This window comes from Numida meleagris, chromosome 8 (genome assembly GCF_002078875.1).
Source record: "Numida meleagris isolate 19003 breed g44 Domestic line chromosome 8, NumMel1.0, whole genome shotgun sequence".
Lineage (NCBI taxonomy): Eukaryota > Metazoa > Chordata > Aves > Galliformes > Numididae > Numida > Numida meleagris.
Genome location: NC_034416.1, coordinates 3,403,532 through 3,419,096, shown reverse-complemented (window position 1 = coordinate 3,419,096; position 15,565 = coordinate 3,403,532). Strand labels below are relative to the sequence as shown.

The 15,565-nt window shown below is 41.5% G+C and overlaps 1 protein-coding gene across 3 annotated transcripts in view; it reads right to left on the bottom strand.

Moving 5' to 3' along the window:
* DOCK11 (dedicator of cytokinesis 11) overlaps positions 10,279-15,565 on the bottom strand; it is a 71,078-nt gene continuing 65,791 nt past the window's right edge. For all 3 annotated transcript variants that reach the window (XM_021406210.1, XM_021406211.1, XM_021406212.1), the window contains exons 52-53: positions 14,669-14,807; positions 10,279-11,633 (exon numbers count right to left, since the gene is read on the bottom strand). In XM_021406210.1, the coding sequence (XP_021261885.1) occupies positions 11,511-11,633; positions 14,669-14,807 (262 nt within the window). In that variant the 3' untranslated portion in view covers positions 10,279-11,510. The remainder of the gene's footprint in view (positions 11,634-14,668; positions 14,808-15,565) is intronic.

Sequence of the window (15,565 nt, the reverse complement as noted above, 5' to 3'; positions counted from 1 at the left end):
TCTTTCTCTCTTTCTCTCTTTCTCTCTTTCTCTCTTTCTCTCTTCCTTTCTCTCTTTCTCTCTTTCTTTCTCTCTTTCTCTCTTTATTTTCTTTATTTTCTTTCTCTCTTTCTTTTTCCCTGCACATTTTCTCTAAATCAGGTTAACAAATGAATGAGACGCATGGCATGGTGTGACTGCATGGTGACTGGGTGCAAGAAGAAGCAGCAGTGATGAGCAGCGTGGGGCAGGGGGGGAATGTCCTTTCTGGGAGCAGAAGTCTTCGTTTGCCCCACGTCAATCACAGAGTTCTTCCTTTGTCATTTCGGATCTTGCAGCAGCTTCTGCGGACGCTTCAGATCTCAGCTGATGTCATTACAGGCTCTTCAAAAGAAGGATGGGGTCAATTCAAAAAAGAGCTAGGTTGATTAGAATACAGTTGGATCAGAAGCACAAATATCCAAAAACACGAGGTGAAAAAACCCGCTCTGACTCAGAGGGCCTCTCCCTTTTTGACCTCAGTATTTGTTGGGGCAGGCCAAGAGTTTTGGAGTACTTGTGCTCATAACTCTGCAAGCTGTCCGTGAGCTGCTACCCAGCATCTCTGGAATCCAGAAATGATGTGGAATAAAATCTAAGTCCCTTGAAGAGCCCTTTTGGGTAGACGTGGAACCAAACGTCTTGTGCAAAAAATTGTATCCCTCTCCAATATGTTGGTACTGCAAATGTATGCATCAGCTTTTCTGCTCCGTTCCCTAAATACCAAGGTCTGTTTAATTCACCTATGTATTTGGCAAGGGAGTGACTCCTTCACCTTCCATTGTTCCCAAACAGAAGTGGGAATGAACCTGATTCTGCAGCTGTCTTGCCAAGACTTGCAAGAACCCTGTACAGGAGAGCAGCAGAAGCAGCAGTAGTAATGAGGTGGATAGCAGTGCTGTTACTGACTTCCATTGCATCACATTATAGCTGTTACAACTGCCTGGGTTGGAATATTTATTATAGCCTGGCAACTGAACCTACCCATCAGCTGAGTCAGTGGGAGCAGAGCGACCGGAGATGTGTTCCCAAGGAGCACAAGTCTGGGTTTGAGAACTGGAACTACACAGCACAGCAAAAACCCGATTGTGAATTAATGAACAGGTTTTTTTTTTTTTTTTTTTTTTAGGAAAATAGGCAGATTTGCCACAATATTTCCTCACTGGTGAATCACGCTTTGTTCTACATTTGTGTACATTCCTACGTCTCAGTCATTGGTTTCCTGAAGAACCACATTTCCAGGATCCCCAGAGAAGGATGCATGACATTTGTGCTCCTGTGGTATTTCTGAATCAACATCTTCCATTTCCCAATGAATAATTCAGTGCTAATCCTAAGATTCAGTGTGCTTACGCATTTGAAGGTTCTTTTTTAACCCTGGAGACAGCGCACGCAATGGCACATCTGTCTGGTTTTGGTCCCCAGCATCTTATCGTGGTGTCGGCTTCAGCTCTCTCATTCTGTTGTTCAGAGAAGGAAAAAAAAAAAAGGGAACCTCAGCAAAGTGTATTTATGGCAACGCATATTTTTCTGATTTTGTAGTCTTTGAGTGTGCCCTGGGATAAACTCTCCCTTCTTTCTGTTGAATGGAATATGAATTTGCCCTTCTTCTTGCTATCATTATTGATTCTCCACGAACAAAACAAGAATAAAAAGGGCAGAATAGGAACAGTGGGCTCAGGATTCGCTGGAGTCACTGTGTGTATTACTCAGTGCCAAAGTGACAGTGGGTCACGATGGGAGGTGCTGTTCTGTCATCGCAGAAGTTAACCAGGGCTGTGCAACACACATCCATACAGCACACACCATGAAAGCACTTCTGCTATGACTTGCTAGTAGCAGGTGTTATTCACATGCAAAGAGAGTAAATTACATCCAGAATAGCTGAAATATGATGTGTATGTCCTCACTGGTTCACCATTGCTCGACACGAGCAAGGTGGACATGTTACATACAGACATGCTCACAGCCACAATTTCCCATTTGTTACCCCATCTCATGGAAAATTCTGTATTCAGAAGAGATCAAGAAGTGTGCAGAAATACATCCCCAGCTGCAGGAAATTCTGGGTCCCAGGCTTTTATATTTTGAAAGAAACATTGAAATGATGTCTTAAAATACCACTTTCTAACCTCTCTACAGGGAGCAAAGAGGCAACAGCAAATATTGACGCTTTGCCTACTCCATCTCATGCAGGTGAACAAATCTCTAAAGCATGTCCTTGTGTACAGTGCTGGCAGACCCCGTGTGGCTCTACATGCCCTAAACCATTCAGCTCTAACACACAATGATCCAAAAAAGTCCCAGCACTGAGAACAGTGCTCCCAGTCCTCGCTGCCAGGCACCTTACCCACTCCTTTTCCTTTTGTGCAAACAACGGAGTGAATGCAGAATTACCAACGCATCTGTTCTGCAGGCTTGGCAGATCAGACAGCAATCATGCAGCAACAGTAATTAGAGGTCTATTTATAAAATATGTACGTGCAGCTACAGGGATGTTAGAAAGAATGTCTGTGAATTAAGCTCTTGCAACCAGAAATAAGAAAAAACAACGGAGGACTTATTTTAATGGTGACAATTACCTACAAAAAGGATAGGAAAGGAAAATGGGAGCACTTTCCGGGCAGGGTTGTCCAAATATATGAGTAATGACAGATACAACACTCTGCAATCCAATGATCACTCCCTATTGTGTTTAGATTGGTAAAAGGACAAAGCCAAGCCAAGCTGGTTTGTCATCAGCGTCATGATATCCTGTGTCAAAAAGGCACTTTTTCCTTTGAGATTTTTCTGTTTTACATCCAGTCAGATTATTTACCTGCAGGAACAGGGGACAAATCCTTAAGGAATGAGCGTTTTTGTTATTCATTAACTCTATATATGCTAATTGGACTTGAATTAAATACTTTTTTTTTTTTGGCTCATTTACTGAGACAGCTTTCCATATTAACATTAAACTGAAATGACAACTCCATGACCAACAACAGAATTAGAAGTGCAGACAAAAATTCATCTTGGAGCATTAGGAACATCCAGAGACATGAACAAGAATTTTGCTGGAATTTCAGCAAAAATAAGGAATAACAATTGAAAATTCATCCATACATGTTATTGTGGAATATCCAAGACATCCAGAGACATGAACAAGAATTTCACTGCCATTCCAGGAGAACAATTAGATTCTCCGTAGTATTTAAGAGCTACCATTCATGAGTTTTAGTATGTCCACATCTCATCATTGCTTGCTATTTTCACAACAGGTCTTTAGTACTGGTGTTTGGAGCATTACTAGCTCCAAAAAACAAAAATCTTTTAATGTATCCACTATTAAAACAGCTTCATCATCTTGTAGGAAACTGGAAAACTCTCACTCTCTGCCCTTACATATCTTTTGCTGAAAGATTCAAATCACTAAGGTAGTAACCAAACTTACATGTCCTAATCTCTCTTCCTCTTTCTTACAAGCTAAATGCAGAGCCTGCTTGGCATGAGAGCACACAAAGCAGAAATGTGGTCTGTTGGTTACATTGCTGGATCTGTATTTCGCTTGCAGCAGCTCATGGGTGCATTTAAGGATCACAACATTTGTTTCTCAAAAGACAATTTCAGATATTTAGAATCACGCTTAATAAACATTTGGAATGTGGTCCGTTTACTATTTGAAGATGATTTTTGTTACAGAAACGAGAGGCTTAGCATTCTATAAGCACTATAGCCAAGCTAAATACCTAGGCTGGAGTCCTTTTATTATGGCATTTTGTTACATCTCATTAGAAACCCCAAACCTTCCCATATGAACTACTGGAACCGTATTTACAACTGATGGGATTCTGAAAAACACAGACATTAAAAATGTTGTTGGGTAAAAGAATTCCTGATATGTTTTCTCCTTCCCTAAGCATCTTACTGAAGGAGACAGAGCCAATGTATCAAAGCTGTGGGGAGGGGAAAAAGGAGTAAAAGAATGATGGCAAATACATTTTCTCCAACACCTGTTGGACAAAAATAACATGTTTTCAGAAAACAGATTTGCTTCATGGGAGGGACCGTGCACGTCACGTGATGTTAAGACCAGTTAGGTATGAGCTATTTCATTTCAGTGCACTGCACTTGGTTAAAAAGCACATCTCACAGATGATAAGAATTTTATTGGAACGTTATAATTCCCAGCTCACTTTCAGGTGTCCTCAGAGTTTATATTCGTGTGAGACCGTGAATGATGAAGAGGATAAACTGGAATCAAATGACAAATTTCTCGGGCTGTCCTTAGTGCCTTGCATCCATCCTTTCACAGATGTGAAAAGTTAGTCAGAATTCAAACCAGCTGGAGTAAATCCAGCTCTCGCGGAGACTACTTTACAACCACGTGCCCAGAGGATGTTGACAATTATCATTTCTGAATTAGGTTTTAGTTATTCCAGACCAGGGCAAGTTTACTCTCATCGTGCAAGTGCAATTGGGGCATCTGGGGCCCAGGTCACTTTCTAGAAGGGGAAGATCTCTTACTAGTGACTACAATTTCTCCTTCGCGTCCCCTGCCCAAGAAAGCTTTTAGCAGCAAATATGATACAGTGCTAATGTCTATATACTCTATGCTCCTTCTATTTACAGAGTAGTTTTACATTTTATTATATCCCATTGTACAACTTTACATAGTACCATTATCATTTCAATTCATTGTTCTGCAATTCAATGCATACTTGGGTAACTGCCTTTCTGTGTCCGGTTACAGACTTATCTTTAAAAAAAAAAAAAGTAGAAAACAAGCACAGTGGTGCAATGTCCAGGCACTTTCCATGTTGCTCAGCAAAAGAAGCAAGCACCCCATCTGAAAGCACGATAAACTCAAGGGGGAGGAAAAAACCCAAATCTCTGCTCATCGTGGATTTTTAAAAATCCTTTACACAGTCCCAAAGATTCCTGAGAAAGCTCTGTAGAATGTCACCGATACGTTTATATTTCAGCAGTGGGTCTGAGCGAGCAGTAAGTTCCATTGCTGGATGTGCCGCTGATGGCGCAGAAGACGTGCAAGGAGTCGTGCATCCACGGCGAATGCATTGGGTCTTCGTGGTACATCTAGACAAAACAAGACAGCCAAAAGCTCAGTAGAAGTTTGGGTTCGTTATTATAAACAAGTTGTTTAAAAAGGTATGGGAAAGAGATATCCAACCTTGTCTTCAGAGCTGTTTCACAAGGGCAGCATAACAAAAATGAGAAAGAACAGTGATTTAGCAATTTCTGTAGCATTCATATATATACACCCTTCCATACGTCACCGGAGAGCCTTCAGTTATGACTATCCAGTGTAGGAAAGAAACAATTTTCTCTGCATAGAACTTCTAAATTATTTCTTAGCATCAATAAATCTAAATACGCATATATATTCGTAAGCACGAGGGTATATGCAGCTAAGTGCAGCGAACACCCACTACATCTGTGCCAGGTGGCGAGACCTTGCACTCTCTATCCTGAAGGATGAGATGAAGATGACCATGAAGATGGCCATGAGCAGAATGGCAGGGAAATCTAACACAGAGGGGACGCGGCAGTCACCTATCCACAAACACATCCTCCTTACAGCATTGAATGTAAATGCGCTGGTAGAGCTGTCCTAGAGCTGAGAGGGTTTTTACCCTGTGATTCATCAGCCAACGAGTTTGTCTGAATTGACAGCTGGGAAACGGAGACGATGGGCCATCATCAACAGATTCAGGACACCCAGTGTTCAGCCACTCAGAGGCCTCTTGTGCCCATCTGGCTGCAGCTTACCAGTTGTTTTCACATTTCCCTTAATTAAAATATCACTAGGAAGGTCACAGGCTGACCCGCCTGCCCCATCACCTTCAGTAAATGTGCCACCTATGCGTGGCACTGAACACACTGAGAAAAGGATCCGTTATTTACAAAGAGAACCCTCAATGAATGTAATGTACTTTTTATGTTTAACTGACTAATTTTGCAGGAGAGGAAAACACGTTTCATTGTTTAGACTGTTAGATATTCAGCTTGTTTGACGGCAGTACAAAGTTCAGGTCAGCGGTTATCTACCTATCATTGTACAACGACTAAGAGCAGTGCTCGTAAACATGATGTTTTAACACAAAATACTAAAGCTCCATAGAAGAAAGTGAAAATATACCCTTCCCAGTGAGCAATTCACTTTGATATTTCAGTTGCTGTAATATTCTGCACATTAATCAGAGAACAGGACAACACATTTGTAAATATGTAAAAATCATAGGGCATGCTTTAACGGTACTTCTTTGTTCCAAGATAATTTTAACTGTAGTGCTGCCACAGCCCAGAACGAAGTGATTTGTTTCCAATTTGACTACTGCAGAATTCAGAAACCACAGAAGTTCCAGCAGCTGCATGCAAATCAGATGTCCTTGCAAACAGCACGGAGTAAGCAGGTGGCAACTCCTATAACAAACAGCTCTCAACGAAATTCAGCAGTGAAGTAAACAAGGCAGGCAATGCATGTGAAAGAAATGAGCGTGCAAAAGGAAAGGACCACTAAGAGAAAGATGGCCATGAGCAGAATGGCAGGGAGAGCTAACACAGAGGGGACGCGGCAGTCACCTATCCACAAACACATCCTCCTTTATGTCTCTACAATGAAATTCAACCCCGTCATGACACTCCACATCAGGTTCCCATGAAATGGTATAGTGCTTTTTTTTAAAAAAAGATAAAAAGCCTTTGAGCATTATTTTACTGTACATAAACCTGACTTAGTAAAGCAGCCCAGTGCACTTTATTTTGCCACTTGCATGTTTTTGTATTCCTTTGAACAACTGTGCCAATTACTGTGGGACTTACCTATTTTCAGGGACTGCTGCAGTTTTAACTAACTGTCACACACGGGATTGTTGCATTAAAGGCAAATAAACAATGTTTAAGCCCTATTTTATCAAAGCTGTGAGAACATAAATGACATTATGTCATCAGGAGATTTTGAAAACACTCTCTTAACTTTCAAGACCTATGAATCATAGAATCACAGAATGGCCTGGGTTGAAAAGGACCTCAAAGATCATCGAGTTTCAATCCCTCTGCTGAGTGCAGGGTCGCCAACCACCAGACCAGGCTGCCCAGAGCCAGGTCCAGCCTGGTCTTGAATGCCTCCAGGGACAGGGCACCCACATCCTCCTTGGGCAACCTGTTCCAGTGCGTCACCACCCTCTGTGTGAAGAACTTCCTCCTAACATCTAACCTTAACCTCCCCTGTCTCAGTTTAAAACCATTCCCCCTTAAATGAATCACAACACAGTCAGCACCGCTCGTCTCAGAGTCTTGATGCTATCCAACTACAGTGAGCTTTTTTTGGTCATAATGAAGGCAAAATAGGAAAGCAGACATCACTTGAGAAAGTTTTCACCTTACTTCACAGCATGATACTGGGTAGGTGTGCACCTCTCTGATGTTACTACTCAAATGTGTTTTCTTAGAAAGATCCAAGAGAACATTAAAACAGCTGATGGACTGTAGCACAAATATCGTCACAGTGCGTGTAAATAGTTGGCATTAGGTCAACATTCAACGAAAATATCCTTTAAAGGAACAAAAAAAAAAAAAAAAGGAAATCAGCACGCTCTAATTAAGTTCCAGGAAATTTGGCCAGAGAATTTTAATCTGTGACTTNTTTTTTTTTTTTTTTTTTTTTAGGAAAATAGGCAGATTTGCCACAATATTTCCTCACTGGTGAATCACGCTTTGTTCTACATTTGTGTACATTCCTACGTCTCAGTCATTGGTTTCCTGAAGAACCACATTTCCAGGATCCCCAGAGAAGGATGCATGACATTTGTGCTCCTGTGGTATTTCTGAATCAACATCTTCCATTTCCCAATGAATAATTCAGTGCTAATCCTAAGATTCAGTGTGCTTACGCATTTGAAGGTTCTTTTTTAACCCTGGAGACAGCGCACGCAATGGCACATCTGTCTGGTTTTGGTCCCCAGCATCTTATCGTGGTGTCGGCTTCAGCTCTCTCATTCTGTTGTTCAGAGAAGGAAAAAAAAAAAAGGGAACCTCAGCAAAGTGTATTTATGGCAACGCATATTTTTCTGATTTTGTAGTCTTTGAGTGTGCCCTGGGATAAACTCTCCCTTCTTTCTGTTGAATGGAATATGAATTTGCCCTTCTTCTTGCTATCATTATTGATTCTCCACGAACAAAACAAGAATAAAAAGGGCAGAATAGGAACAGTGGGCTCAGGATTCGCTGGAGTCACTGTGTGTATTACTCAGTGCCAAAGTGACAGTGGGTCACGATGGGAGGTGCTGTTCTGTCATCGCAGAAGTTAACCAGGGCTGTGCAACACACATCCATACAGCACACACCATGAAAGCACTTCTGCTATGACTTGCTAGTAGCAGGTGTTATTCACATGCAAAGAGAGTAAATTACATCCAGAATAGCTGAAATATGATGTGTATGTCCTCACTGGTTCACCATTGCTCGACACGAGCAAGGTGGACATGTTACATACAGACATGCTCACAGCCACAATTTCCCATTTGTTACCCCATCTCATGGAAAATTCTGTATTCAGAAGAGATCAAGAAGTGTGCAGAAATACATCCCCAGCTGCAGGAAATTCTGGGTCCCAGGCTTTTATATTTTGAAAGAAACATTGAAATGATGTCTTAAAATACCACTTTCTAACCTCTCTACAGGGAGCAAAGAGGCAACAGCAAATATTGACGCTTTGCCTACTCCATCTCATGCAGGTGAACAAATCTCTAAAGCATGTCCTTGTGTACAGTGCTGGCAGACCCCGTGTGGCTCTACATGCCCTAAACCATTCAGCTCTAACACACAATGATCCAAAAAAGTCCCAGCACTGAGAACAGTGCTCCCAGTCCTCGCTGCCAGGCACCTTACCCACTCCTTTTCCTTTTGTGCAAACAACGGAGTGAATGCAGAATTACCAACGCATCTGTTCTGCAGGCTTGGCAGATCAGACAGCAATCATGCAGCAACAGTAATTAGAGGTCTATTTATAAAATATGTACGTGCAGCTACAGGGATGTTAGAAAGAATGTCTGTGAATTAAGCTCTTGCAACCAGAAATAAGAAAAAACAACGGAGGACTTATTTTAATGGTGACAATTACCTACAAAAAGGATAGGAAAGGAAAATGGGAGCACTTTCCGGGCAGGGTTGTCCAAATATATGAGTAATGACAGATACAACACTCTGCAATCCAATGATCACTCCCTATTGTGTTTAGATTGGTAAAAGGACAAAGCCAAGCCAAGCTGGTTTGTCATCAGCGTCATGATATCCTGTGTCAAAAAGGCACTTTTTCCTTTGAGATTTTTCTGTTTTACATCCAGTCAGATTATTTACCTGCAGGAACAGGGGACAAATCCTTAAGGAATGAGCGTTTTTGTTATTCATTAACTCTATATATGCTAATTGGACTTGAATTAAATACTTTTTTTTTTTTGGCTCATTTACTGAGACAGCTTTCCATATTAACATTAAACTGAAATGACAACTCCATGACCAACAACAGAATTAGAAGTGCAGACAAAAATTCATCTTGGAGCATTAGGAACATCCAGAGACATGAACAAGAATTTTGCTGGAATTTCAGCAAAAATAAGGAATAACAATTGAAAATTCATCCATACATGTTATTGTGGAATATCCAAGACATCCAGAGACATGAACAAGAATTTCACTGCCATTCCAGGAGAACAATTAGATTCTCCGTAGTATTTAAGAGCTACCATTCATGAGTTTTAGTATGTCCACATCTCATCATTGCTTGCTATTTTCACAACAGGTCTTTAGTACTGGTGTTTGGAGCATTACTAGCTCCAAAAAACAAAAATCTTTTAATGTATCCACTATTAAAACAGCTTCATCATCTTGTAGGAAACTGGAAAACTCTCACTCTCTGCCCTTACATATCTTTTGCTGAAAGATTCAAATCACTAAGGTAGTAACCAAACTTACATGTCCTAATCTCTCTTCCTCTTTCTTACAAGCTAAATGCAGAGCCTGCTTGGCATGAGAGCACACAAAGCAGAAATGTGGTCTGTTGGTTACATTGCTGGATCTGTATTTCGCTTGCAGCAGCTCATGGGTGCATTTAAGGATCACAACATTTGTTTCTCAAAAGACAATTTCAGATATTTAGAATCACGCTTAATAAACATTTGGAATGTGGTCCGTTTACTATTTGAAGATGATTTTTGTTACAGAAACGAGAGGCTTAGCATTCTATAAGCACTATAGCCAAGCTAAATACCTAGGCTGGAGTCCTTTTATTATGGCATTTTGTTACATCTCATTAGAAACCCCAAACCTTCCCATATGAACTACTGGAACCGTATTTACAACTGATGGGATTCTGAAAAACACAGACATTAAAAATGTTGTTGGGTAAAAGAATTCCTGATATGTTTTCTCCTTCCCTAAGCATCTTACTGAAGGAGACAGAGCCAATGTATCAAAGCTGTGGGGAGGGGAAAAAGGAGTAAAAGAATGATGGCAAATACATTTTCTCCAACACCTGTTGGACAAAAATAACATGTTTTCAGAAAACAGATTTGCTTCATGGGAGGGACCGTGCACGTCACGTGATGTTAAGACCAGTTAGGTATGAGCTATTTCATTTCAGTGCACTGCACTTGGTTAAAAAGCACATCTCACAGATGATAAGAATTTTATTGGAACGTTATAATTCCCAGCTCACTTTCAGGTGTCCTCAGAGTTTATATTCGTGTGAGACCGTGAATGATGAAGAGGATAAACTGGAATCAAATGACAAATTTCTCGGGCTGTCCTTAGTGCCTTGCATCCATCCTTTCACAGATGTGAAAAGTTAGTCAGAATTCAAACCAGCTGGAGTAAATCCAGCTCTCGCGGAGACTACTTTACAACCACGTGCCCAGAGGATGTTGACAATTATCATTTCTGAATTAGGTTTTAGTTATTCCAGACCAGGGCAAGTTTACTCTCATCGTGCAAGTGCAATTGGGGCATCTGGGGCCCAGGTCACTTTCTAGAAGGGGAAGATCTCTTACTAGTGACTACAATTTCTCCTTCGCGTCCCCTGCCCAAGAAAGCTTTTAGCAGCAAATATGATACAGTGCTAATGTCTATATACTCTATGCTCCTTCTATTTACAGAGTAGTTTTACATTTTATTATATCCCATTGTACAACTTTACATAGTACCATTATCATTTCAATTCATTGTTCTGCAATTCAATGCATACTTGGGTAACTGCCTTTCTGTGTCCGGTTACAGACTTATCTTTAAAAAAAAAAAAAGTAGAAAACAAGCACAGTGGTGCAATGTCCAGGCACTTTCCATGTTGCTCAGCAAAAGAAGCAAGCACCCCATCTGAAAGCACGATAAACTCAAGGGGGAGGAAAAAACCCAAATCTCTGCTCATCGTGGATTTTTAAAAATCCTTTACACAGTCCCAAAGATTCCTGAGAAAGCTCTGTAGAATGTCACCGATACGTTTATATTTCAGCAGTGGGTCTGAGCGAGCAGTAAGTTCCATTGCTGGATGTGCCGCTGATGGCGCAGAAGACGTGCAAGGAGTCGTGCATCCACGGCGAATGCATTGGGTCTTCGTGGTACATCTAGACAAAACAAGACAGCCAAAAGCTCAGTAGAAGTTTGGGTTCGTTATTATAAACAAGTTGTTTAAAAAGGTATGGGAAAGAGATATCCAACCTTGTCTTCAGAGCTGTTTCACAAGGGCAGCATAACAAAAATGAGAAAGAACAGTGATTTAGCAATTTCTGTAGCATTCATATATATACACCCTTCCATACGTCACCGGAGAGCCTTCAGTTATGACTATCCAGTGTAGGAAAGAAACAATTTTCTCTGCATAGAACTTCTAAATTATTTCTTAGCATCAATAAATCTAAATACGCATATATATTCGTAAGCACGAGGGTATATGCAGCTAAGTGCAGCGAACACCCACTACATCTGTGCCAGGTGGCGAGACCTTGCACTCTCTATCCTGAAGGATGAGATGAAGATGACCATGAAGATGGCCATGAGCAGAATGGCAGGGAAATCTAACACAGAGGGGACGCGGCAGTCACCTATCCACAAACACATCCTCCTTACAGCATTGAATGTAAATGCGCTGGTAGAGCTGTCCTAGAGCTGAGAGGGTTTTTACCCTGTGATTCATCAGCCAACGAGTTTGTCTGAATTGACAGCTGGGAAACGGAGACGATGGGCCATCATCAACAGATTCAGGACACCCAGTGTTCAGCCACTCAGAGGCCTCTTGTGCCCATCTGGCTGCAGCTTACCAGTTGTTTTCACATTTCCCTTAATTAAAATATCACTAGGAAGGTCACAGGCTGACCCGCCTGCCCCATCACCTTCAGTAAATGTGCCACCTATGCGTGGCACTGAACACACTGAGAAAAGGATCCGTTATTTACAAAGAGAACCCTCAATGAATGTAATGTACTTTTTATGTTTAACTGACTAATTTTGCAGGAGAGGAAAACACGTTTCATTGTTTAGACTGTTAGATATTCAGCTTGTTTGACGGCAGTACAAAGTTCAGGTCAGCGGTTATCTACCTATCATTGTACAACGACTAAGAGCAGTGCTCGTAAACATGATGTTTTAACACAAAATACTAAAGCTCCATAGAAGAAAGTGAAAATATACCCTTCCCAGTGAGCAATTCACTTTGATATTTCAGTTGCTGTAATATTCTGCACATTAATCAGAGAACAGGACAACACATTTGTAAATATGTAAAAATCATAGGGCATGCTTTAACGGTACTTCTTTGTTCCAAGATAATTTTAACTGTAGTGCTGCCACAGCCCAGAACGAAGTGATTTGTTTCCAATTTGACTACTGCAGAATTCAGAAACCACAGAAGTTCCAGCAGCTGCATGCAAATCAGATGTCCTTGCAAACAGCACGGAGTAAGCAGGTGGCAACTCCTATAACAAACAGCTCTCAACGAAATTCAGCAGTGAAGTAAACAAGGCAGGCAATGCATGTGAAAGAAATGAGCGTGCAAAAGGAAAGGACCACTAAGAGAAAGATGGCCATGAGCAGAATGGCAGGGAGAGCTAACACAGAGGGGACGCGGCAGTCACCTATCCACAAACACATCCTCCTTTATGTCTCTACAATGAAATTCAACCCCGTCATGACACTCCACATCAGGTTCCCATGAAATGGTATAGTGCTTTTTTTTAAAAAAAGATAAAAAGCCTTTGAGCATTATTTTACTGTACATAAACCTGACTTAGTAAAGCAGCCCAGTGCACTTTATTTTGCCACTTGCATGTTTTTGTATTCCTTTGAACAACTGTGCCAATTACTGTGGGACTTACCTATTTTCAGGGACTGCTGCAGTTTTAACTAACTGTCACACACGGGATTGTTGCATTAAAGGCAAATAAACAATGTTTAAGCCCTATTTTATCAAAGCTGTGAGAACATAAATGACATTATGTCATCAGGAGATTTTGAAAACACTCTCTTAACTTTCAAGACCTATGAATCATAGAATCACAGAATGGCCTGGGTTGAAAAGGACCTCAAAGATCATCGAGTTTCAATCCCTCTGCTGAGTGCAGGGTCGCCAACCACCAGACCAGGCTGCCCAGAGCCAGGTCCAGCCTGGTCTTGAATGCCTCCAGGGACAGGGCACCCACATCCTCCTTGGGCAACCTGTTCCAGTGCGTCACCACCCTCTGTGTGAAGAACTTCCTCCTAACATCTAACCTTAACCTCCCCTGTCTCAGTTTAAAACCATTCCCCCTTAAATGAATCACAACACAGTCAGCACCGCTCGTCTCAGAGTCTTGATGCTATCCAACTACAGTGAGCTTTTTTTGGTCATAATGAAGGCAAAATAGGAAAGCAGACATCACTTGAGAAAGTTTTCACCTTACTTCACAGCATGATACTGGGTAGGTGTGCACCTCTCTGATGTTACTACTCAAATGTGTTTTCTTAGAAAGATCCAAGAGAACATTAAAACAGCTGATGGACTGTAGCACAAATATCGTCACAGTGCGTGTAAATAGTTGGCATTAGGTCAACATTCAACGAAAATATCCTTTAAAGAAAAAAAAAAAAAAAAAAAGGAAGTCAAGCAGGATATAATTGAGGAAATGGAAATTTGGCCAGAGAATTTTAATCTGTGACTTATCACAGCATTCCTGCAACATAGAAAACATGAGGCAAAACACAGCACAAGAATCCTGATGACCACAACGTCTGGGAAATCAAGGGCAGGAGTCACTGAAGACTCCATCCTGTATACCAATGCCAGGGCGAGACTTTCTGTCATAGAATCAGAGGATTGTGGGGGTTGGAAGGGGCATCTGTGGATCCTCGAGTCCAACCCCCTGCTACAGCAGGTTCCCCAGAGCAGGTTGCATGGGAAAGCATGCAGGTGGGTCTTGAATATCTCCAGAGGAGACTTCACAACCCCCTGTTCCAGTGCTCTGTCACCCTCACTCATTGCTGTTCATGCAGCTAAGATGGAATGGGAAACCAATCATGCCATTGATAACGTGAAGTGTTTTCTATAAGTTTTCAGTGAGTTTTCAGCTTTAGCTAGCTTTCAAGCACAGAGAACCACTTCTGTGGGTTCCTGACATGCAGTACATGCCTGTTCATGGATGATGTCTGAAAGCTCTTTCACCATATCCCGAAAGTTTGATTTTAGTCCCTCGTGGTACTCCACTTGATCCTCCTTAATGAGTCTCTCGTTGAGCTCCAGAGCAATTCCACAGGCTTGTATAAACTTCCTGAGGAGGAAAAGGACGAACTTTAAGCATGACCATTTCCCGGTCTTCTACTGGGAAAGAATGCAGACAACCATGTTTTCCCTTTTCTCCAACCACATTCTGGGGCCATCCAGAGCACAGTGGATCAGGGAACGGGGAAGGACTGCAACACAAGACTGTGCTTTCTGAAGGAGCAGATCCCAGGGGATCCCACCCAGCTCCCAGTGGGGCCACAAACAGAGGCAGGCCATGGTCAGGAGCACAGGGCTTGGTCCATCTGAGGTCAGATTGGCAGGAAGAAATTTAGATCACGTGGAGCTCTAATACTGTTTTCACAGCTACTCATTTCACGGTTTCTCATTTTCTTCTTCTCTTCATTTCACGGGCACAGTTCTCCTTTCAACTAATTAATTAATTAATTAATTTAACTGAGACTATAACAAAAACACAAGCATTTCTGGGATTTTCCAGGATATATATACATACATATATATATATATATATATATATTGTGTGTGTACACGAAACAGATTATGTTTGGTTTCTCTTTCTGGCTGCAGAGCAGAGCTGGAAAGTAAAGAAAAACATCACCTCTGCTCTGCAGCCATGCATGGCAGATTTGCAGAGATTATTTACCTATTCCTTCCATGGTTTGCTTGGTCACTAGATGAAGGTAAACAGGTTTGACCCAAATCTGCTCTGCCTATAAGTTACCAGTGGGTGAAATGGGAGTCACCAGCATCAAGCAATGAATGCAGGAGCTGGTGGGCAACTGCTTG